Source organism: Dreissena polymorpha, chromosome 7 (genome assembly GCF_020536995.1).
Source record: "Dreissena polymorpha isolate Duluth1 chromosome 7, UMN_Dpol_1.0, whole genome shotgun sequence".
NCBI lineage: Eukaryota > Metazoa > Mollusca > Bivalvia > Myida > Dreissenidae > Dreissena > Dreissena polymorpha.
Window position 1 is genome coordinate 11,879,883 of NC_068361.1, and position 25,723 is coordinate 11,905,605.

The following is a 25,723-nucleotide window of genomic DNA, read 5'->3' on the forward strand; positions in this document are numbered from 1 at the left end:
TATGTCTATCAGTTTATTTATAATTATTTTAGAATAGTGACATCACACAATGTATACAACATACATTTTCATTTTAATGTTGATAGAAATAATTTAATAACAATTAAAATCATATTGCAACAAAACATGCATGGACAAACTCTACTAACATGACCACTTATAACTATGGAAGTCGCACGTAAGAGTTGATAAATAAGGAAAAAATATTAATATTTTCGTCAAAATAAGCTGTTCTTAAAATGGTTATGTGAATAAATATTAGAATCAGTAAGAATACTGGCTACAAATTACTGCTCAAACGTGTACCTGAAAACAAAGTGTTTTTACCCGCAGTTACGGAAAAGCTTTTGCCAAACAAATCAGGTTGGGTCGTATTGGAGTCAAATTGTCTTTTTAACAATGTAAGTTGTTTTCATTCAAAATAAAGAGAATACAAGAAACAAATGCAAGTACATGTAAGTTAATGATTTTTTTTTTTCCGAACATAAATCAGTAGCACTTTATGGAATGGTTGATTTGCAGAATATAAAAGAAATTATAATAAAGCTAAATACATAACACCTTACACAAACAAAACAAGATGTGTTTGTGAAACACAATGTCCCCCTATATGACGTTTGACCTTGTAGGATGACCTTGACCTTGTGAAGGATGACCTTAACCTTTCACCACTCAAAATGTGCAGCTCTATGAGATACACATGCATGCCAAATATCAAGTTGCTATCTTCAATATTGCAAAAGAATTAATAAAATAAGCGATTTGGGCCACATATATTTGACCTCTGACCTTGAAGGATGACCTTGACCTTTCACCACTCAAAATGTGCAGCTCCATGAGATGCACATGCATGCCAAATATCAAGTTGCTATCTTCAATATTGCAAAAGTATTTATAAAATAAGTGATTTGGGCCACATATATTGTTCCTCTGACCTTGAAGGATGACCTTGACCTTTTACCACTCATAATGTGCAGCTCCATGAGATACACATGCATGTCAAATATCAAGTTGCTATCTTCAATATTGCAAAAGAATTCATAAAATGAGCGATTTTGGCCACATATATTTGACCTCTGACCTTGAAGGATGACCTTGACCTTGACCTTTCACCACTCAAAATGTGCAGCTTCATGAGATACACATGCATGCCAAATATGAAGTTGCTATCTTCAATATAGAAAAAGTTATTGCAAAATGTTAAAGTTGGCGCAAACAGACAGACCAACAGACAGGGCAAAAACAATATGTCCCCCACTACAATAGTGGGGGACATAATGATACACTGCCACCAGTTAAAGGGTACAAAATAACAATGCATGTTAAATAACAAAAATAATACCACTCTGTTATCCTGTATGACAGCTGTATGATTTTAATTTGAAGATAATGATGTATCACATGAGCAGACAGGCTAGGCTAATCAGGGACAACGCATTCCTCTTTTATGGAATTTTTAGTTAAACCTTTACCACTTAGATAAGTATTTTGATGCATTTGAAGTCCCTAAGAAAGTTACAGTTGATTAAAGACCTTTCTTACTAGATTCAAATTTTAAAGGCTTCATTTCCAACCTTTCGTTACTGATGAGAAGGAAACAGCATAAAACATGTCTTATTTTTCAATATTACCCAAGCCAATAGCTACTATGGCCACTAATAGCACTAACATAGATCACAAGACCACAAACATTTACAATAAACAGCATCAACATTATTATTAGGATTAGCAATAATCTATTCAACCGTCTAACATACCGATTGGCGCAAAAAAACAAGAGATGTGTTTGTCAGTAACACAATGCCCCCTATTTCGCCGCTCTGAAGCCATAAATTTTACCTTTGACCTTAATCGATGACCTTGACCTTTAGCCACTCAAAATGTGCAGCTCCATGAGATGTATACACATGCATGCCAAATATCAAGTTGCTATCTTCAATATTCAAAAAGATATCACCAAACTGTAACGAAGGTTAAAGTTTTATGAACGAAAAATACAATTATATTTGACCTTTGACCTTGAAAGATGACCTTGACCATGACTTTTCACCACTCAAAATGTACAGCTCTGTGAGAAACACATGCATGCCAAATATGAAGTTGCTATCTTCAATATTGCAAAAGTTATAAAAGTTGAACCAAGGTTTAAGTTTTGTGACACACATATACAATGATTGACACAATGACAGACAGACAGGCCAAAAACAATATACCCCCGGTCTTTCGATCTGGGGGCATAAAAAATTTCACCCAAAAGGTATATGCATAACCAGTGCACATAACCAGTGCAAAAAGTTCTTGAATGGCATTTGCAGGGGTGTCAATTGGCCAAAATCTTAAATCCTGAAAATAAGCCTATCGTTTGGGGGCCAGAGCAAAACAGGGTTAATAATTCATGTAACTTTGTTAACTATTGTTTATAACTTTGTAAACAATATGTCAAAGTAAAATAATTTGTGTTTAAGATGACATTTGTGACAATAATCTTAAAATTCCAGAAAAAAATCCTCAGATTTATATCAATATCTAAATTGGTCCTTGAGTGCCAAAATCCTGATTTCAGGAATAATCCTGAACATTGACCCCTCTGCATTTGTATTCAAAACAGATTTCAATTTTACCCAACAAACAAATAAAAGTTTTTTGTGTTTAAGTGTGTAGTATCTGCAGAAATACATTTACAGCAATAACATCTGTGTTGCACTCAACACTCATGGCCTGTCGGGAAAAAAGTACTAAATTAAAATCACATGAAGACATGAATATTACTGATGGAAGGCAAACACACAATTTTATTTTTTGTACTTTGTTATCAAATGTAATATGAAAGACACTAAATGTTTGATGGAAGAATGGATTGTGTCTATACAATCATATTCTTAATGAGCACAATCAGATATTACATACATTTATAAAGATTTGATAAAATCAGTATGTTGTACAAAAATTTTATGTTTATTATCTTCAAATTTTTATTTGAGTGCACGTTCATTTCATGAACAGCATACAGCATTCAAAACAAAGACAAATGACATTACACAGTGTATTTATAATAAGACCAAGGTAAATTCCTTCATCGAGCAATTTCTTACGATAAATCTTAATAAGAATTTAGCACAAACAACACAGCTTTTACATATACATGACAACATGTTGTTACATAAAGTGTACAACATATTTAAAGAAAAAAGTTTACCAATCAAATATCCCATTAAACAGTTTTCCAATTAGTACAATAAGTTTAAAAGTAGCACTTAGCAATAAGAGATGATTAACAATCCATAATTCTTACAAGACTTCTTTTTTTTACAGCCACTGTCTGATAGGACATTCAAAACTTATTCCCAAAACACAGATATGGAATGATTTTAAAATGCAATCATGCTTGCCTCACAACCATAGCAATACACATTTGCACACATTTATAATAACATAAGTTGTATTCATTGTTTGTGAATATGTGATACTATGTGAGAATGGTTCTTTACACCTATATGTAAGTGATCTATGTCTAAAACTAGGTACGGTGCAATACAGAAATAAGAAATAAAAAAAAACTTCAATTTTTAAAAAACAAGAATTGTTCAACTGTTTTAGTTGTGTGCAATAAGACAAATGTAATCCTTAGATCCTCAGAAGCAAATATTCCAGTACAAAGCTTTTTTAAATGTACTGTCAGCAATGTTCGAGGGCAAAAAACAAAAATGTTTATAACTGGGAATGAAAAGTGCCTTGCCCATCTACATCTCATTGTGTAACAAATTTTTTTTAATTCAACTGCTTTGAGAATTTACATGGTAGTTTTCTCCACATACATGCATTTAATGGGGACTGCCCGACCAAATAACAAACCAACAGAAAGACTCCAATATATTACATCCGTAAAGGATATAAAAAAAGATAACGACCAACAAAACTTAAGAATGACAGAAGTTGTGGAATCTGGGCCCAATTTCACAAAAAGTTTTAGGTATGATTTATAATAAACTGGCTTTATTACCAGGTAAGTATTTTATTTCATTGATTCATATTACTGTTTTTGAGTATTTGTAAAGAACTATTTGTTATTACGCTAAATAGTATTTATGTTGTTTATTTCCCATGTTCTTTACCTTTAACCCTTTGCATGCTGGGAAATTTGTCGTCTGCTAAAATGTCTTCTGCTGAAGTTCTAAAATTAGCATTTTCTTCGATTTTTTTCAAAGAATATCATCAGAATAGCAAACAGTTTGGATCCTGATGAGACGCCACATTCTGTGGCGTCTCATCTGGATCCAAACTGTTTGCAAAGGCCTTAAAAATTCGAATCATTGTAAGGGTTAAAGATTGTTATATTTCTTCATTGAAATGCTTGCTCATAACATTGCAATATGACAAAAATGCCATAAAGCTTATCCCATTAAAACTAAATTAAATTAAAAGTATTGGAGATATTTGAGCCTAGTATTTGAGTGTTTTAGAAGAAATACTTGCAGCCAAACACTGACTCCTGGTTTCCATTATAAAAATAAAGCAAAATATTGTTTGGTTCCAACATTTTTTTTAATCAAAGAAAACAAAATAGTCAAAACAATACAGATTTTTTCCATTTAGTAAGATTATGGGACTGAAGTAATTGAGTTCAGGCATGACCATGGCAGCATGCCAGGCTTTTCTGTTTAATTTATGTATTAATTTAATTCACAAAAAGCAATGATTCACATCCCAAACACAACAACAACTTTCGGGAGTATTATATATAATCTATTCTAACAATAACAAATAAATATACGAACGCATTCAAAAACATTTACGCCATAGTCAATAGTCACCAACATACACATGTATTACTCTCATAAATCTGTCAATCGTTCATTACTAAACTAATAAGTGGATTTATACTTTTGCTGAAATCCTCCTAAATGGACTTACAACATTATGACACCTTTGAGCACTTGTACCACTGTCCCTTTGAGAACATAATGGGAACAATATAACACTTTACCAAATTCTGAATGCTTTATGTGCGTCTATTCGAATTTAACACTTCACCATATTCTGTTTGTTTTATAAGCGTCGATATGCACAGCAATGTTTTTTGGTTAATTTCAAACTTGTATAACAAATAAATATTTCCAATTGTGTATTTTTTCACAAAATGAACTTTTCTTACATACTCTTACCAAAGGTGGCGATTTTTTTTTACAATTTTGGTCATTGCACAGTGTCTCCTACATATTGTAAGTTATAAATCTTGTACATATTGTAGGCGAAAAAAACCATAAACCCGATCCCTTTATAAGGCTTCAAAACATGTCACAAAATAAAATCCGCCATAATAACCACACCAAAATTTTACAGAAAAATATCTGTAAACAATATTTGATCAATGCCAAGACAAATGTTTATATGCATTTAAATAATTATCTCTTTGACATGAGAGTCTCCCTCATGACAAAACAGCCTTCATTACAAAGATGTTAGATGAAAAAATAAATGGCTCAATTTGAAACCAGCATTTTGCAGAGAAAATTCAGCCTGACAACTTTAAGGAAAAGGATGTGGCATCATCCAATAAATACTATTTAATTGAATACATATAAATTATACACATACACATGTGTATAAAGTGAAATTTTTCATTTCAATGGAAATATTTAAATAGGAAAAACTGTCTAGATTAAATTTAAACACACAAATATAGAATATATATTAGTGAGTTAATCATGATTTTTAATTTGTTTTCATTCCATCACTAATCTTGTTGAAGATGTTAATAAACACATAGAATACAAAATAATAAATATTACTAGAAACATAAAATACACTTCATTTATTCATACATTAATTATGTAGTATAATTATGAATAATATAGATAATGTAAAATGGTATTGGTTTGCAGTGGACTTAAATGTAACAAACGCTAATGCAAATTATGGATATTAGATATTAATGATCCAGATTGCTGCTAAAATGCTAAGTACATCATTCTTAACAAGAAACCGTCTGAGACGGGTGATGCTCCCCAAAGGTTTTTTTTGTCACAATATTGCACTATATATTCAGATAAAAGAAAACGTCTTGAGGGCAAAGTAGTTGGGGGAACAATAATTTTTTTATAGAAAATTTCAAAGGGCCATAACTCTGTGAAAAATCATCCGACCAGAACCCGCTGATAATATGCACATCTCCTCTAAGAAGTGAAGCTTCCCATAAAGTTTCATTGAATTACGGTCATTAGTTGCTGAGAAATAGCCCGGACAAGAATTGCACTGTATGTACATTAATGGAAAATTTCAAAAATTTCAAAGGGCCATAACTCTGTAAAAAATCATACAACCAGAACCCGCTGATTTCCGGTCATTAGTTGCTGAGAAATAGCCCGGACAAAAAGTGTGCATGGACGGACAGACAGAGACAGAAGCACACACGGACAGACGAAGCGGCGACTATATGCTCCCCCCAAAATAAATTTTGGGAGAGAAAACAATGATTTGTATATATAAATTAACCTAATGAAACAAAGAAACAAAGAAATGTATGACTAACAACCAATTTAAGAATTGAAAAGCTTAAAAGATTCTTTTAATTTTTTCGTCAGAGTTTATGAAAGTTTATATGAAAATAGGCACTCATAAAAATGACTTATAATCAACTTTAATACACTAAAAAAGTCTTTGTCAAGCAAAAGACAAGACTGCAGGATTATTCATGTTCTTCTCGAGCAATTCACGACATTTTAGACCACTACAAAACAATTTCATTTAACCTTTGTACAATTAGCTAAAAATGGCTAATAGCCGACATTGATATAGATCAATTGTTTAATGAAGAATTATTATTCACTGAAAACATTTGTGCATTGAAAGGACATCATGATCAATGTACATGTATAGAAAACAACGTAATAGAATAGAATGACAGCAAAATAAGCCTGGCATTCTCTGCTTAATTAAACATTTTCAATTCTTAATAAACTTCTTTCCAAACCACACGGCTAACATTAAATCACTTGCAGGGAACTTGGTCACGGCAGAGAATGATTGTTCTGTCTATCCTGTCACTGGGTGGCCAATATGTTACGACAACGATGAATGTTTTACACACTGCGGGCACTGTTAACATTGACAGCCCTCCTTACTGGGTTGCTGGTCTGTGTTCAGGGGCGTTCGGGGCTGGGCGGGCTTGTGTTGCACTCCCGACTCGGCCGCATTTAAATCCAAACTGAAGAAACAATCAATGGTATGGTACAAATATTTATTACAAACCAATACATATTGCTTTCAACTTTACCATAATTAAATATCCTGATAAATATTAAATCCAAACTGAAAAAATAATCAAAATCTAAGAATAAAGAAAATTATTTAAATTGGAATATTCAAGAATGCCTTCAATTTTTAGTTAAACTTGGCATTCACCACGTTTATCTACAAAGTTCTTAATATAAAACATTTTGTTAATGACATAATCACCAGGGGAAGCCTCTGTATATTCAAATGCTTGGCATATTTTTCTTTGTTCTTGATCTATTTTTAGTGGATTGGTGAAAATTTGCCCTGGCATTTGCACAAGACTTTGTAAACGCCTTAAAGTTTGTGACTGTCTTTGCATATTAAAACAAAAAATAAGTGGAAACTCTGAACATTAATACTACTGCACTAAAAAGCTATGGAAAAAGGCCATTACACCTCTTGTTTTTCTGCCACTGAGGTATCTAGTATTCAACTATCTCATATAAGAAAACATATTAATTAGCAACTAGCAGTTGCTGTTTCTGAATCATACTATTAGCCAAACTATTTTTATGTATAAACAACTTTGGCCAAACTTAGGACATTCTCATTCATTATACCTCTAAACCATTATTTACTCCATATACAAATAGTTTAAGATAATATGCCAAAAAAGTTACCAATTTATCATTTACAGAATACTACACTTGTTTGGTGTTATGAGAACTTGCATCGTTATTAAAAGTCTAAACAAGTGTAATATTCTTTTTCTGCTTTGATATCATCAACAGTTACAGTTTGATTTTGTGAAATGTAATTCTGAAAGGTAAAAAAATTTTCAACTTCCCAATGCAGCGACATTAAAACCTTAAACACCTCAACCACTGATGAGGTCTTAATATGTTTTATTAATAATGTTTTATAAACTTTACATTGATAAAAGGGCATTAAGATTAAAATTCTTAACATAGGACAATACAATTGCTCAAGACGACCATCATATCATAAGAGGCAATATATGCAAGTCACCAAGATAAACAATATTTCATGAGCATTTGGTCGGAAAAGTTTGTGTCTACCAACAGACTGACAGATGTCCCCCCTATACTTTGCTGAAAACACTGGATATCAATCAACAGTGAACAAGAACAAGGGCACATTACTTAAAAATGTGTGGATAATTGGGCATGAAAAGTGTCTTGCACATCTACACAATATGCAGTTGACATACATGTATTATTAGATTCAATAACTTCAAACTTGTGGAAAATCGTTTGCTCCCAAATCTTATAGTATTTTATGAAGCTTAAGTTACTCCTATATACCCTGTAGGGGTAAAGAGGTGTCAATTGTCCCACATTTAAAATTCAGAAAATTAGGCTGGGGGTCTGGGAACGCAGGCCCCCAACGGAGATAAAGAGCAATGCCCCCCCTCAAGCCCTCTCAAATTGTAGTATTTTATAGGATTTCTAGTTGCAATATCTAGTGAACACTATGCGAAATATAATTAATCAGACCGTCCGCATCACCACAAAGGAGGGAGGGGTGGAGTGAAGAGGGGTGTGTATGGTGTGGGGGCGTGGACATTTATTGCATTATCTTCCGAAAATGCGAAAAAAAATGCGAAAATTCGGGGGGGGGGGGGGGGGGGGGGGGGGATTCATGGGTGCGATGGTTGGACGGTATTTCAATCATAAAATATTACAAATAAATATTTGTGTTTTTTAACCGTTTCAAAAAAAAAATTGTGGGGGGGGAGGGTATAGTATAGTGTGAGGGTGTGGTGGTCATTTGTCAGATGATGTTAAAAAAAAAATTTTAGGGGGGGGAGGGGGGGGAGGGGGGGGGGGGTATTCTTGGATGCGATGGTTGGACGGTATTTCAAACATGAAATAATAAAAATAAATATTTGTGTTTTTTAACCATTTAAAAAAAATGGGGGGGGGGGGGGGGTATAGTATAGTGTGAGGGTGTGGTGGTCATTTGTGAGATGATCTTTAAAAAAAAAAAAAAATAGGGGGGGGGGGGGGATTCGGGGGGGGGGGGGGGGGATTCGGGGGATTCGGGGGGGTATAGTTTAGTGTTAGGGTGTGGTGGTCATTTGTGAGATATTCAAAAAAAAAAATAGGGGGGGGGAGATTCGTGGGGGGAGGGGGTGGCACGGGGGATGGTTTGGGTGGAGTTTATTGTGGTATGTCAGGTAAGAGTAGTTTTGTCAAAGTATCAATCAAATCTAATCATAAATAATTAATAATTTGACCTTGACAGTCAAGGTCATTCAAAGGTCAAGGTAAAATTCAACTTGCCAGGTACAGTAACTTCATGATAGCATGAAAGTATTTGAAGTTTGAAAGCAATAGCCTTGATACTTTAGAAGTAAAGTGGATCGAAACACAAAATTTAACCATATAGTCAAAGTTACTAAGTCAAAAAGGGCCATAATTCCGTAAAAATGACAACCAGAGTTATGTAACTTGTCCTTTTACTGTACCCTTATGATAGTTTGCGAGTGTTCCAAGTATGAAAGCAATATCTATGATAGTTTAGGGGTAAAGTGGACCAAAACACAAAACTTAACAAAATTTTCAATTTTCTAAGTATAAAGGGCCCATAATTCCGTCCAAATGCCAGTCAGAGTTACATAACTTTGCCTGCACAGTCCCCTTATGATAGTTAATAAGTGTTGCAAGTATGAAAGCAATAGCTTTGATACTGTAGGAATAAAGTGGACCAAAACACAAAAATTCCTAATTTCCCAGAGTGAGGTACTACTCAAATTTTGCTAAGGATCACTTTTTATTTTCACATTATCTTCAATTTAATTCAATTTCATTTAAATTGTTATTTGGCAGGTTTTGATATTGGAATGTGTGTTTTTGATTTTATTTTTATGTATTGATTTATCATTGATGCATGGCATTGGCTGAATCTAGCTAGGGGTGAACTTTAAATTACACATACTATTAAAAGTGATCCCTAGCAAATTTTGAGTAGTATATATATAAGGAAAAGAAACAGATTCTGCAGCACCTACAAATTCTATTGCTGGTTAACTTATTAAGACAGTAATGTTCACTAACCTTCCATCCTGAATATTTTGGTATATTTTCTTTGCAGTGTCTAAAAATGCATCTTCTACATTATCACCCCTGAAAGAAGAACAATATATGCAAGACCTGTTTTCTTACAGCGCTGCTCTTAGCTAAAATATTAATAGGAAATACATAACAAACCCAGAGACTTCAAAGAACAAAGTCAAAACCAATGGCAAAACATAATAATATATCAAACTGATCAAACCCTTATATTGATTCAATTGCATGGTCATGTTTCTTGAAAACACTTCAATAAAACCCAGCCTAATTTTTAAGAAAGCAACTTCAATACCAATATACCGCTTCATACTTACTCAAGTCCTACAATATTAGTATAAATATACTTACGTTTTTGCACTGCATTCTAAAAACATAAGACCTGAAACAGATATGGGTGAAAACATGCTTTATCATGAAATCAAGTAGGTTTTCATAAAGGATAGAAAAAAAATTGCAACATCAACTTAACATACTTGCAATTCCCTATTTCTATTACAGTTCATTGCATACTAGTAGTTTATTATTTTAGATTTAAATTTGCAACTGTAATTAATACATCTACATGTAATTTAAAACAAAGACATCAAGTCTGCGCACAAGTTTTTCTTTGATAAAAAAAGCCCGTCTTGTTTCTTTATTTTGTTTAGTAGGTCTGTTTCATTTTGTAATCTCTAAAACTGAAATGGTCTATTCAGAGCCTATATTTACAACGAAAAGCATTACGTTTTTCTTTTCTTACATCTTAACTTGAACAAAAGACAAACTCAGAATTGCTGTTTAATATATTATGCTTTTGTTAAAGTAAACCACAAATACTTAATTATAAAATATTGAATTCATTTCTTTGAACATTCATAAATATAAAAGTAATTGCAAAGAGAGGAAAAAAAGACAGAATCCTTTAAAAATCATAATCTTATTGTTCAAACTATTGTACAGCAATTTGTTTTCAATTTAAATTCTTTTCATTGAACGTTCTTCATTAGCAAATTCATTGTAAAAAGGAGAAAAAAAATCATAGTGGCCTTCTGGAAAAAAGCTGTTTACTGAATGTCCGTTAAGTGTCATCCCAGATTAGCCTGTGATGTCCACACAGGCTAATCAGGAACGCTACTTTCCGCCTAAACTTGATTTTCAATACAAAAAGACTTCTATTAAATGAAACATTCCGAAAAAGCTGTTAGTGGTGTCCATCATGAGCCTGTGTGGACTGCACAGGCTTTTCTAGGACAACACTACAACACATGCTCTAAACCCCGTCTTTACTGAGTGCAGGTCAAATCTACAGTACAAACCATTTTCATCAGCAAACTGTTTTGCCTCCTCATACGTCACGTCTCTCTGGGCCTCCAAGTCTGACTTGTTCCCAATCAAAAATATTACCTGAAACAGACACAGGTTCTAGTCACAGAAACAAGCATACAACATGTATTCTTGGGAAACTGGGCTTAATGCTTAATTCTGATGCATAAAGTGTCGTTCAAGATTAGCCTGTTCACTCTGCACAGGCTTATCAGGGATGACACTTTTCAACTAAACTGTATTTTTGTGTCGAAGAGAACAATTTCATTAAAGCGTCGTCCCTGTTTAGTGCAGACTGCAAAGGCTAATCAGGGTTGACACTTTATGCAAATGCATTAAGACCAGTTTTCCCAGAACATGACTCATAGATAAAGCTGTTTAGCCAGCCTGTACATGTTTATATCAGGCATCGCATAGCTTGGACGCATAGGAATACTTTTATGCCCCTGGATCGAAAGATCGGGGGTATATTGTTTTTGGCCTGTCTGTCTGTCTGTCATTGTGTCAATCATTGTATGTGTGTGTCTAAAAACTTTAACCTTGGTAAAAGTTTTGCAATAACTTTTGCAATATTGAAGATAGCAACTTGATATTTGGCATGCATGTGTATCTCATGGAGCTGCACATTTTGAGTGGTGAAAGGTCAAGGTCATCCTTCAAGGTCAAAGGTCAAATTTATGGCTTTAAAGCAGCGCAATAGGGGGGCATAGGGTTTCTGACAAACACATCTCCTGTTTATTTATAAAACCATACATCCTCTTACTAACACCGCCTAATTTAAGTACAGTCAAGCCGCTCTTTTTAATAACACAATCTACCTTGATCTAAGTAATGTTACATTTGGCTAAAGCACTCATTGCAAAAAACATGCAATTCTTTAAATGAAATGTTTGTAGAAAAAAGGTACTATATGTGTTATGTTATTATTATAAAAGTGGTATAAATAATCAAATTCCTCTATTTAACTCATATCATATGCTTGAAAATGGAAAGCAGAAAGTACAATTATTACCAGCTGCTCCAGAAACTAACAACATGTACTTTTTGCTGCTTAATGACATGTGTGTTAGACAAGCATCAAGCATATAATATTTAAAACATAGGTTTGAATTGTATTTTTTACATATTAACCAAGCAAAAGTTTACATAATGCGCAGTAAATATAGTGAGTGCGCAGTGATTTTTCATCATTTTGTGAATGAGAACAGGCCTCTTTGAATTATGAAAAATGTTGTCATTTTGACCAAAATTGGGAAATTGAGCTGTTTTTTTGCTGAAAACAATACTGTAAATTTTAAATAACAAATTTTTGTGACATGTCTTTGCTAAGGTTCAACTCATAGATCTGAATAAGGATATAAAAATATTTTGTTTATTATTACTTTTTTGTAAACCGTCAAAAGAGAATTATAGGCAGTCATTTTGGGAACATTATCTACAGTACAGCTCACGCAAAACCAACAAAATCAGCGGCTACGCCGCGGACACACTCTTTTGTTTTCGAAATTACTCCGCATCCAGAACAAGTATTCCCTCGGCATCATGCCGAGGCACTCCGCGATAATTCGCGGAGTTACGCCGCGTCTGTTCCTGCCTCGGCATCGATCCGCGGCATCACGCCGCGTATTTACACGCTGCGGTTCGCCAAAAAAATACAAATATTTATTATATACTATAACACATGTTAAATATTTTTTACATAAACGATTATTAGAAACAGATACAAATAATACGTTGATATATTTACTTCTGCGTGATTGTGTAAACCTTTGGTCAGCTTCTCTGCATACGGAACTTTATACATAATGATTTTGTAGGCCATTATAACCATATCAATGAACCTTACACAGTTTAATCCCGAACGTGATCTCAGAAACAAGATTTGCTTTAAACATCGAAAATAACATATTGAGTATCATAAGATTTGCGAAAATACATATGAGAACCAAACAACTATACACATAGAAAACAAATATAAATAATGTTGACAATTTTAATAAAAACTTATATTCGTTTATATTTAAAAATGATTACTTTCACTTCGTCCCGATTTTCAGAAATGGCCAAGTACATGTTGCATCTTTATATAAATTTAATAAACGAAATTATCGGGCAATATATAGAAACATTAAACTCGGCATAAATAAAACTACCAAAATAATATTGCGACGCAAAACAGTATCATTATTGTGACAATTAAATACACTTGAAAATCTGCTGTTCTCATAGAAATTGCGCAAAAATAAAGATGACTTGTGTAATATCACGTTATCTGCCTGAAAAGCGTGAGCATTTTCATGGTTATTTTAATAAATCTGTGCAAATAATACGAGGATATAACAAGTAATACAAGCGTTTGCGAATGCAAAAGGAAATGCAGTGAGAACCCCGCCTTAAAATATCGAATTTTATACTGAAACATTAGGCGGTTAATCTTTTGATTTGTCGGCATTTTTTTTATACTGAAACATTAGGCGGTTAATCATTTGATTTGTCGGCATTTTGTTTCATTTCAGACTCCATGCAGTTTTCAGATCATAATCTCAGTGCTTTATTACCCGAACTCGTTAGTTTCTGGACACGTGTGCTACTGAAAATAACCACCGGTTATGGCCCAAACAAGCACAAAGTGTCTAGTCCCCCGTGTGTTTTATCCCTTAATGTTAGATAAGCACGTGCACTATTAATTATTATGTTGGTCAGTACAAAAGGCCTTCTGAATACCGCCGACTGCGTCTTTGTTTTATTGCTCAATCAAGCACCGATAATCCAATATCCCGTGTATTACAAAAACACACACTTTAGATAAGCACGTGTCGTCTGTCAAAACCATAATTTATCAGTAAACATATCGAAGTAATTCTCGTATATAATCTCGGAAACGGGGCATTTACCATTACGATATTTTTTCCATAAGATTTGCTTAAAACAAATGAGAACCAATCAAACATACACAGACAAAACAAAATATAAATAATTATGACAAATTAAATGAAAAAAAAACGTTGGTTTATTTTCGAAAAATCGCTTTTCCTTTCTCCAAATTTTCAGAAAATGACTTATACATGTTGCATAAAATCTAAATATAAATGACGCTGTTTATTGGTTGTTGTAAAAGAATATTAACTTTACACTGCACTTTGTGTGCAATCAGATACAATAAGTAATTGTTGCAATATTGAACGAACTTAAATATGAAAATGATACAGCGTTTTTGACTTTAATTTTATTCAGGAAAATGTCAAAATCATTTGCGAGATACCCCGGTACTCAAATGGAAATTCACTACGAAGTTTTACAATGTTGTCTGCGCTACGTAGTTTTGTGTATCAATAAATTCACCCACGCCTATTTTCGCGCGCTTTTTGTTTAAGATAAACACTGGACATGAAAATATCATGGGCATATACATGTATTTATTTGTGTTACCCTTGTCCCGATTGGACACCTATTTCATCAAATCTTTATTAGAAACATATGCCGAAATTCATTTGATATTTTAGAAAAATGTTGGATGTCTGTGTTAATGAGTTTTCTTGAGCACTTTTCTCGTCAGTATTAATCAGAATTTGCATTTGAAAGTGGAATACACGAGACTAGCGGGTAATGGATAGAGACGGGAAAATTCAATGTATGTGGTAAAAGATAGGCTCGGGATTATCGAATTTATCAGGGAAAGGGTTAAGAAACAGTTAATAGAGAAAATTTGGACAGATGATGCAAAACCTTATTGTCAATATATTATGTAGTGAATTGTTTCGCAACGTAGTAACGCTCCATGTAATAAATTTTATGATGCGAAACTCGGAGTCCATTTCTATCCGAGGTACATGTACATTGTAAATTATAATGAATACGATTGTCCGCCGAATGACTCGACATCATCAACAAAGTACTCGGCATCATGCCGAGGCGAGTCGCGGAGACGAGATGCGGAGTGCCTCGGCGGACAGACGCGGCCACTCGGCGACCAGATAGTCGATTCCGAGTCGACTCCGCGAACACAAGCTAGCGTCTGACTCCGCGGATCGCGGAATATGTTTGTTTTGCGTGAGCTGTACTGTACTTTTTGAGATTAATACCAGACGAATTTTGGCCAAAAAGTTTGACAAACAAAAAACTGGAAACAAATTTTAGAAGGCACTTACTGTGTTAGGATTTGTTAGATTCCGGGCATCAGTAAGCCAGCTGCTTAAATGATTATATGTGCTTCTCCTGCAAGACAAAACAATATTAATCACAAGGCTTGCATCACACATTTCATTATACATGCTCACATCAATCGTTGTTATATTATAACTTTACCACTCAGATATGCACTCTGATGTGTTTGTAGTCCCTTCAAAAATCTAATTTTAACGCTTTTCTTTATAGATTCAAGATTTAAAGCCTTAATTTTCAACACTATGATACTGCTGAGCAGCAAACAGCATAAAACCTTCACAGGCAGCTAGTTCTGGTTTAAGGTTAGTTGCATATAGTCATTTTTACTTTGTATCTCATCTGAAAAGGGTTAAATATTTTGCTAATATAATTTTTCATGTGCTTATGTATGTATAGATGCCCTACCTTGTAATGTCATACACCATGAGAGCGCCAGCGGCGCCCCGGTAGTAGCTGCGTGTGACCGCCCTGAACCGCTCCTGACCGGCCGTGTCCCAAATCTGGAGCTTGATCTTCTGTCCTGACACCTCTATAATCCTGAAACATAATATCATGTGTAACAACGTTCTATATATAGTTTGCATTTTCCATACACCTCAATTATCCTGAAACATGCAATCACATGTCACATCACTTATCTGCCCTAATACCTCTATTATCCTGTTACACACAATCACATGTAAGATCATTAAAGATCTGTCGCAACATCTGAATTATCATCTATTCTACAATAATGTATCACATTATTGACATGTCATTATACTTAAATTATCCTGTAACATAAAATCAAGTGTGACTGTCTGACTGTGTTCCCACCACATTTTTTTATTTGAGGATGAATGTATGCCCTTATTTTAAATTTTTGGAAATGCAGCAGAATTTGGGGGTATAACAAGAGAACCGCAAAAAGGGTGCCACGCTTGGCTGCGAAAGCTTGTCAGATTGTTATTATTTTGATTTTTTTAGAGGTCACAGTGACCTTGACCTTTAACCTAGAGACCCAAAAAATGGGTGCGGCGTGTAGAACTCATCAAGGTGCATCTACATATGAAGTTTCAAAGTTGTAGGTGGAAGGACTTTGATCTTAGAGCCAATGTTAAAATTCTTAACAAACCTTGATGCGGACGGCGAACAGGACGAGCTGGCTATGACAATACCTCCGAAAACAGCCGAACTAATAAAATGCAGTTTAATTTTTCTTACAATGCTAAGATAAATACAATACTCACATTTAACGCTCACAATTGAAAAGTTTTAACTGCAATATGTTTTTAATTATAAATTTCATTAGAAAGAAAAGTGCACAGGGCTTTTTTTCCTTCTTTGGGACCCGCCGAAAAACGGCCCTTTCCCCTCAAATTTTTTTCCCACTCAGCAGGTAAATTTTCCCTCAGACTTCATTTTTTTCCCCTAAAAAAAAATATTTTTTTTTTAACTTTAAATACATAAGTTAACCTGATCCAGTGTAGAAAATATAACATATTGCATAATTAAATTATCTGTTGCCTTGAATATGTTTTAAAAACAGTAAAATATGTTAGATAGATTATTTAAGACTTTCCTTATTTTCCCCAAAATCCGGCGTTTCGCGTGATTTTTCCCCCCAAATCTTGCATTTCGCGCAATTTTTTTCCCCTAAAAAAAGGCCAGGCCCTTTCCCCAAAATCAGATAAAAAAAACCTGGGTGCATAATCATAAATTTCAACACTGTTGTCTCAGAGATATATCACCATGTGTCAAACAATTGAAGGACTGGATACATGTTACTTAATAATCCTTTAAAATAACAAGAGCTGTCTCCATCAGAAGACATATGACAAATTTGTGTGCGTATGGAAAGGACTTGTCCATATACACATGCATAATAAATCTGAAGGTTACATCCGAAGCGATATAGTAGTTATGAGCATTTTTCGAAACCTAAACACAAAAGACGGAAAGTTCACTATATGCCCTTCTTCGGGGCATAAAAATACGTCATAAAGTGTAGTCTTTTTACTGTGACACCTCAATGATCTGAAACATAATATTATGTGTAACATCACTACACTAACAGGCATTATCTTTGAACATATTCATTAATGAAACATATCTCTATTCAGACATCAACAGACAAACATTTCAATAAAATAATACACAACCAAGAAAAGGTTGCTTTTTTGGTAAATTTAGGGAGAGATAGTTTACCTCGTTCCAAATTCAACTCCTATAGTATGAGGACAGTCTGCCATGACTGAAAAGAGAACATAAATATCCAAAGACCATCTGTAAAATATCCATGAGATTGCTCAAGTCAGAGCAGAACAAAAACAGCTCAGTGCATCACTAACATAATGAAATAAAGGGTTGCAAATAATAATCATGTTGTGGTAGTATTGTATTGATATTTTAGTTTGCAGTGACTGGGTTATGTATTCTCCAATCAATTTTTGAACGCAATGAAAGAACACAATTTGTGTGCACACATATGTTATCAGTGCTTTTTTAAAGTCCCAATAGCATGTACGTTTATATAAAGAAGCATATCAATAAAGCATGCAAAGTACACCAACAATTCCAGAACAAATATAAAAAAACATCATGTCATAGAATTTAATTTTTATTTGAATTTTTAAAATAACCATACCATGTACGTTTATAAATAGAAACATATCAATAAGTCATGCAAAGTCCTTTCGGTGGTAACATGCTTCCACAGATTTGTAGTAGACCGTGCATATGTAAAACTAACTTTACACACATTACACGTTGCGGACATCTAATCCACAGACCGTGTAAAGTATTTCCATACTTCAGAAGGGGCTTGTGGTATTTTCAGATTTGAATTATGATCCCTTGATGATGTTTTAATTTATATCATTTGTTACTTTTAGTAATTCACAATATTTTAATGCCTATTCAAACTGTGATTACAGAAGCTAAATTATTATTCGCAAGTCAAGTGAAGCCTTTTATTGGCACCTAATTGACAAACAACAGTTCGGGCCCTTTGCGCATTTGAGTAATTCACACATTTTAATGGCTGTACATACTGTGATCACATCAACTTAATTATTATTTGCCAGTCAATTAAAACCGTTAATTGGCATCCCATTGACAAACAACAAACTTTCTTAGAGCGTGTATATTGCATTGCACAATCAACACTGATACAGACCGCGTTATCAGTTTGACACGAAGAACGTACCGTCGTCACGTCAAACATATCAATCCCAAGTGATTTCGGGTGCTTTTTAGTAAGCGGCATTAAAATTTAAATATTGGGGAAATTACGTTTGGAAAAAAAGCGAATATCATTTAAAAATTACAGTCATAAAGTAGAATCTCTCTTTAGGATGTTTTACATTTCTGCTTTACATGTCTATTGAATACACATATGCTAGTCGATATAAGTATGCACTGTAAAATTAATGTGCCCCAGTAAGTTGATTGTTAACTGTGTAAAGCGCATGCACAGATACACTGATGTGAGTGTGTGCCATCTATAGAAATGTTCTGACAAAAGTTTTGATGGAGGTATACAGTCAAAGTACATTAAAACAGTAATTTCAAAACCAAGTCCCTCCTTTTTTGTCACGATATTATAGTTTGGTTATTGACTTCAAAACTAAGAATAAGTTGTTGAATATAGGGACCCCCTTAATAAGCTTCATACATGTAGGTGTATGCAAACAACTGATGATATGTTGATCGTTTTAAATACTAACAATATAACTGTAAGTGAACTTACATTTTTTCTCTGTAAACTGGTGAAGCAAGCAAGACTTGCCTACTCCCATATCACCGATGATTATATATTTAAATATATATGAGTAATTATACGGTCCTGCAGCCATTTTGAGCTGCCTCTGGGGTGTTCAGGATTCTGAAAAAGAAAGAAAAGTAAATTCAATTTTATTCCAGACCTATGTGCTTCATAAAACTATTTTGACCTTTAAAATACAGTTCCATTACCGATCATGATGTAGGAAATCTGATTCACGAGGATTAAGTAATACTTTTGTTTATTTGGAGTTATTGCAGTTTTCAGCAATATTTCATATATCACAGCTGAAAGTCAACCCACTAAAACTTTCTTGGATAAAGTTGTATTGGGTGGTTTACCAATAACAAGACACAATCTTATGATCATACATAAACTGACTGACAACTGCCCTACTTGAATCTGAGAAGAAATGCTTTCATGGCATATCACCAAACAAGTTAAGAGACCGGAAAGAAAATGGAACCTGCAATCATCTGATTTGTAGTCCAGCTCTCTACCCAGGGCTCACGCAACTGGGCGACTCGGGCGATTATATCGCCGCGGCTTCCCTGTAATCGCCCTGATAAAAAGCACCGGCGATAACCACTTCGCCCTAAAATCTTGCAATTATCATATCCGCAGCGCTATCAAAGCTGCTTCTGTTTATTACCGAATACACGCCGACTTCAATCAACTGACCGAATTGACGAAACTCCGCCCCCTGGCGTAGTAAATTACCTATTGAAAAGTGATAAGCAACCATTCACAGCGCTCGTCATACAGGTATTTGGCAGGGTTCTCTCCTGACTAATCAGAGCGTGGGTTACAAACTCCATTTCGGATAATAGAAAACATGCCGACACCGGGCGAGACACTTTGTTAATTGATGACAATTATCGCATTCAATGTCCCCAAAACAATGTGGATTAAAAGAATGTCGGTTTCTATGTCTTAATTGGTATCTGTTCTTGGTAGACAGGTATGTATATTTTATGCTCCTCGCCCGTATTGTCCGTTTTTCAAACCATGAAAACTTGCTTTTCGCGAGTAGTAGATGGCTTAAAATGGTCCAGGACGGGAAAAGATGAGTTGATGCCGATGAAAAGTGCGAACAATTAACGTATGTCCTCAATTATGACGAATCTTTATACTCATTATTTTTTTCATGATCATTCTGAATCAAGAACTCGGAATGTTAACACAAAATTGAAATCTGAAATGTCTCCAACGAGTTGGTTACATGGCGATTCACCCAAACCAAGTTCGATGAAACGTAAATTGTTTGAGATTGACTCTGAATCTAATTTGTGTGACACACCTAAAAGGAGTTTTTCTTTATCACTAAATCAGGCATCTTTTGACTGGTATGTTAAAGATAGTGAGGGACTTTGGCACTGTAAGTTGTGTCGAGATGCAAAATTTGACAATCAGTATGCTAAGGGTCATGAGATTCCTGCAAAAACCACAAATCATGGACGACATGCTGCATGCGAGTATATTTTACTATACCGTTTTGTTTCGCTTAAAGTGATATTATGCGCATATATCGAAAATAATACTTTAAGATACGCTGGCCGAAACACTTTAAGTGATATTATGCGCATATAACAGTATATGCTATGTTTATATGTGTCTATCGCAACCGGTGTTTATTTTTGGTGTTATCACTGATATACACTTATATTTGTTAATGCAGCATCAACATACTAAAACAATATCCCGGAAAGAGAAAAATAATGCATTTAATATCAAGCGTACTTTCGTAAGACAACTGATCATGTACGATGTAAATTTAGTTTTAGTGCAGATTCGTTCATACGACACACGAACACTAACTCCGATCCTTATAAAAAACAGTTCCTCTCGGCTTAGAGGGCTGGGGCAGTAATGTTAAATATCGAATATAATACTTTAAAATACAATGCCGAAACGCTTGGAGTGATATTATGCGCATATAACAGTAAATGCTATGTTTATAGGTGTCTATCACAATCGTAAATTTAGTTTTAGTGCAGATTCGTTCGTACGACACACGAACACATATCGAATATAAAACTTTAAAATACTGGCCTAAACGCATAAAACCCATTTTCGCATGACGCGGCTATGAAAGAGTGATTTTAATGTGTCGAAAAAAAATCTAGGTAGATCAATTCCCGCGTCGTTGCGGTAATGTTTGTTAAAGTTGTTATTGTCATGCAAACTCGTTGACTTTATCCAATGTTTAATGTTAGCAAGTGTTTGTTTTTTAATTGAATTGTAAACAAAGAGTCGGTTAAAGTCTTCAGAAAATTTGCACTCCGTGTGAATTGACAGTTTGATGTCATCAAAGGATAGCCGCTTCCTGTCTGAAGCAATAATGCGACAAATTTCTCGCCGACAAAAGTGGCTTCCTTTGTCTAGCAATCAACATGCCGAACTAATCGTGTGTTTGTTCCTCATTGATAATCGTCCAATTAAATAATAGCACGTGCATAGCTCCACCTTCGAATCTTTTGCAGAGAACGCAGGGGTGGCGAAATCAAATGTCCGAGTTGCCCGAGTTGTACATTTGCTTGTCTGGGCAACTGATTTTTTTCAATTAAGTTGTCCGTGGACAACAAGTTTTTTAAAAGTCGGGTCCAGGTATACAAATGAAAAAAATACATTGTATTAAAGCCGTAATTTAAATTAAGTTTTACAAAACCGGATGTTGACATGCAATTACATTTTCAGTGCTATTTGCGGAGCAATCAAGCTAAAATACGGGCACTCTCCTGCGCAGTGATCTCCTTTATTCTATGAGAGACCAGGAGCATGCCGCATTTTAAACATTCGGTTCGACTGTTAGATAGTGTACATACTGGTTTCTTTTTTTTTTACAATCAGATGGAAATAAAAAGTATCAAAGTAATATAATCAAAACACGGTCTACCTTGTTATTTAAGACGACTTTAATGGTAAAGATGGAACTTTTTTTTTTAAATCTTCAACAACGGAGCAGAAACCCGAAGCTTTGAGCAGTCTACCTCCCAAAAAACTAAGAAAGATTATGATAAAAAATATGATCTATTAAACGCACCAGAACTCTTCAAGAAACTTGGCTCACAGATATTCAATGGTTACCAGTTGATGATAATCAAATTGCTACCAGTAGCGGCGCAAAGCTTCAGTCTGATGAGGTCGACATATTAAACTAGTTTAATTATTTCAGATTACAATGTACTAATGTTCAACACATGTTTTAATAACACTACCTTTGCAAGATTAAAAATATTAGAAAGTCTTTATATTGTTTATAATATACTGCTATAATTAATGTACTTTTGAAATACAACTATAAACAAAACTAGCAAATCATACTCATTTTGGTTTATTCCACATTGTTTTACATTAATCAATAAATGCGTTTATTATTTATATAAACATTAACGGACAAGTGTAGTTCAGCAACGGACAAGTTAAATTTCCTAAATGGTTGTCCGTGGACAAGTATAGTTTTTTGAGATTTCGCCACCCCTGGAACGGAGGTGGAGTTTAACAGTTAATTGAGCAAGTGTTTTACGCAAGTTGAGTTCCGATGTGCCGAAATTATTATGGCGGACGCACGTGTTTACAAAATTCCTAAACGCATATATCGTAAATAACAGCAGTGTTTTATTAGATTATTTATACTATTTTATCTACTTTAATATCGGGTTTGTTTAATATAATTAACATGTAACAATATTAATGCGTCACAGACTCGGAAATAAATTTGATGGGGTCGCAATTTTACTGACGCTGATTTTCCTATTGTCTGTAATTTTTACCCGAAATAAATCTTGAAAAGTCCTTGAAAGTCCGCAAGCTGTACTATAAGTAAAAAGTGCTTTTTGTACTGAGCTGAAGTGCTCAAATTCAAACATACATGTATATATTGAGTTTTATGCTTTGCTCTTGTGTCACATGTATGAACTGATAAATTAGTGCTTACAAAACTGATTTTTCAACATTATTTTCTTATGTTTTTATGCTTATATTTTTGTCAGTAATACATTTATTAAAAGGAATTATTTTATTACTTTAGTTCATACACATTAACAGGTCATGTTTCACAATGGTCCATCGGTAATCGCAAAAGATCCACTTCTCCCTTAAACTGCCCCACTTCTCCCTCTCCAGAGCTTAGGGAGAAGTGACTTCTCCCAAAAATGGGAGTCTAGCTTGAGCCCTGCTACCAATTTAGCCAGCAAGCTGAGCTATAATTATCAAAGGTGCCCGTGAATGTTATAGTTAGTGAAATTTATCTGGATATAATATTTAACCAGGGATTTTCCTGAGCCGTTTAAGGGCTACAGTCCAGGGCCCTCAATCCATTTTAGGGGAAGCGGGTGGCTACCCTCATAAGGGTGAATTTTTGCAGCGTTTCATTTTTTGGGGGATTTTTTTACTTACTCTTTCATTATTACATTTGTACATCATAGTTTGCACTAAATTCATTTCTTTTTTCATAATTAAGTATGTTTGACAAGATTAATTTGTAATAGAATTGAGATATAATAATCATGAGACAGATCTTTGTTTTTTCTTTTTTTTTAAATCAGGAGGAATTTTTCCCCCCAAAAGGGCAGAAAAAAGTATACTTTTCAGGTGGGGGACTCGGCCGAAATTCGGCAGCAGATTTTATTGATCGAGGGCCCTGCAGTGCAGCTTGAATTGTCTGACTTGGCACACAGTGGCACTTACACTGTTGCGCTTATACATATACCTTCGAAACAATGCCCCTTGCACGCATAGTTTATGAAATAAACAATAATAATGACTTCAATGCATTGACAATACTGCTGTTAAAAGCTTATCACTTACGTTGTGAAAGTTTTTACCTGCAAAACCAAAACATCCAACAACCTGTAGATATTTAAAATGATAAAAAAAATGTGTAGTTGCGCCAAAAATCATGAAAATGTACAGTCAGAGGCCTAAGCCACAAAATGCTCAATTTACCTTTCTAATAAATTAATTGCTATTAATGACCAATCAGAACATCTGGCATGCTTTGATTCACAATACACAAATGTCACTTTGTATTAACAACCATATAAAAAGAATGGTAATGTAAAACCAAAATACAAAACTGACAGTAACACATTTTATGACCTGCATTTATAAGAGAATTTTATGAAGAAATGATACACTTCATATGTGTACTTCTGATACAAATTAAGTACAGCCTGACAGAAACATAAGCAAGCACAGGCCTTGAAATCATGACTGCCTTATTTGAATGGCCCTTAACCAATAGAAAAAAAAACAAAGAATTTGTGATAAGAAACTTTTACATGTTTTATCGGAGTTTATAAACCTTTATATTATAAGCAGCAATCATATTCAGTTCGGAGCTGGAAGAAATAAAGGAAATTTCTTCCAATACATCTGCAGCAATTTGATGGCACCCATTTTACCCATGAAAGACACTTAATGTTAGCAAATGGACAAAGTTGTTAATGCTAAACCGAACACAAACTTAAAAGATACAATGATTAAATATGTTAAAACTGGGATCAAATGAACACATTTGAATGATCAATGCAAAGCATTTAATTAATCTAAAGAATAGAAGGTTTAAACCGGTTTTAGGGTAAGTCGAGCAGAACATTATCTTCTGTTTCCGATGCCGAGAGTGCAAGATTGTCTTGAAGTCACATGACTAACTGAACTGTATCAACATCCGAAGCTTCCGTGTACAACTGACTTTCCTGTCCTTTTAAAAAATTTCACATCGCGAATAAGAAGTCAAAACATTGGATGACAACACATTCAACGGGTCTTATTAAATTTCAAAGCAAAACAAACAAAATAAACAATTAGCAAACCTTTTTAAAAGATGACAATCTAAAATCGTAGTTCGTCTTATTTGTCAATATGGCTGTCAATAGAGAAAATAATGACGTCATCGTAGGGCGCTGCAAAGGGAGAGAATCCATTTTTTAAAATATTAAAATTTGTATTAATAGCAATTTGGTAACACACTAGTAACAAAGGTTGAGCTAGTCTGCGCAGACTGGTTCCGAGCATACTTCATCCTTTTCGCCATGAGACGGTATTACACAGGCCCACCGATAGATTTAAATGGTCTGTTCTTTGTGTATGGGTTGAATACTTATTACATTGTCTTTTTGTGTTTTTACTACAAATATAAATAAGTTAAAGATAATAGTAGCGATTTTTTTATTCAATTATG

The 25,723-nt window shown here is 34.2% G+C and overlaps 1 protein-coding gene across 1 annotated transcript; it reads right to left on the minus strand.

Moving 5' to 3' along the window:
* On the minus strand, nucleotides 1-25,452 carry LOC127837203 (ras-related protein Rab-14). The gene is made up of 9 exons (XM_052364127.1): nucleotides 25,356-25,452; nucleotides 19,507-19,641; nucleotides 17,964-18,009; nucleotides 16,182-16,313; nucleotides 15,761-15,827; nucleotides 11,606-11,693; nucleotides 10,659-10,689; nucleotides 10,296-10,364; nucleotides 1-7,204 (listed from the first exon to the last, which is right to left on the minus strand). Exons 2-9 carry the CDS (start codon nucleotides 19,610-19,612, stop codon nucleotides 7,099-7,101), a joined length of 645 nt encoding a protein of 214 aa, XP_052220087.1. The 5' UTR covers nucleotides 19,613-19,641; nucleotides 25,356-25,452; the 3' UTR covers nucleotides 1-7,098.
* Nucleotides 25,453-25,723: the final 271 nt, after the last annotated feature.

Bases quoted from the DNA above. Each gene is read 5' to 3' on its own strand.
- LOC127837203 (XM_052364127.1), bottom strand. From the start codon at position 19,612: ATGGCTGCAGGACCGTATAATTACTCATATATATTTAAATATATAATC. The intron at 18,010-19,506 runs GTAAGTTCACTT...TTCTCTTTTCAG, and splicing joins CCAGTTTACAGAGAAAAAAT to TCATGGCAGACTGTCCTCAT. The intron at 15,828-16,181 runs GTAGGGCATCTA...TTTGTCTTGCAG, and splicing joins ATGGTGTATGACATTACAAG to GAGAAGCACATATAATCATT.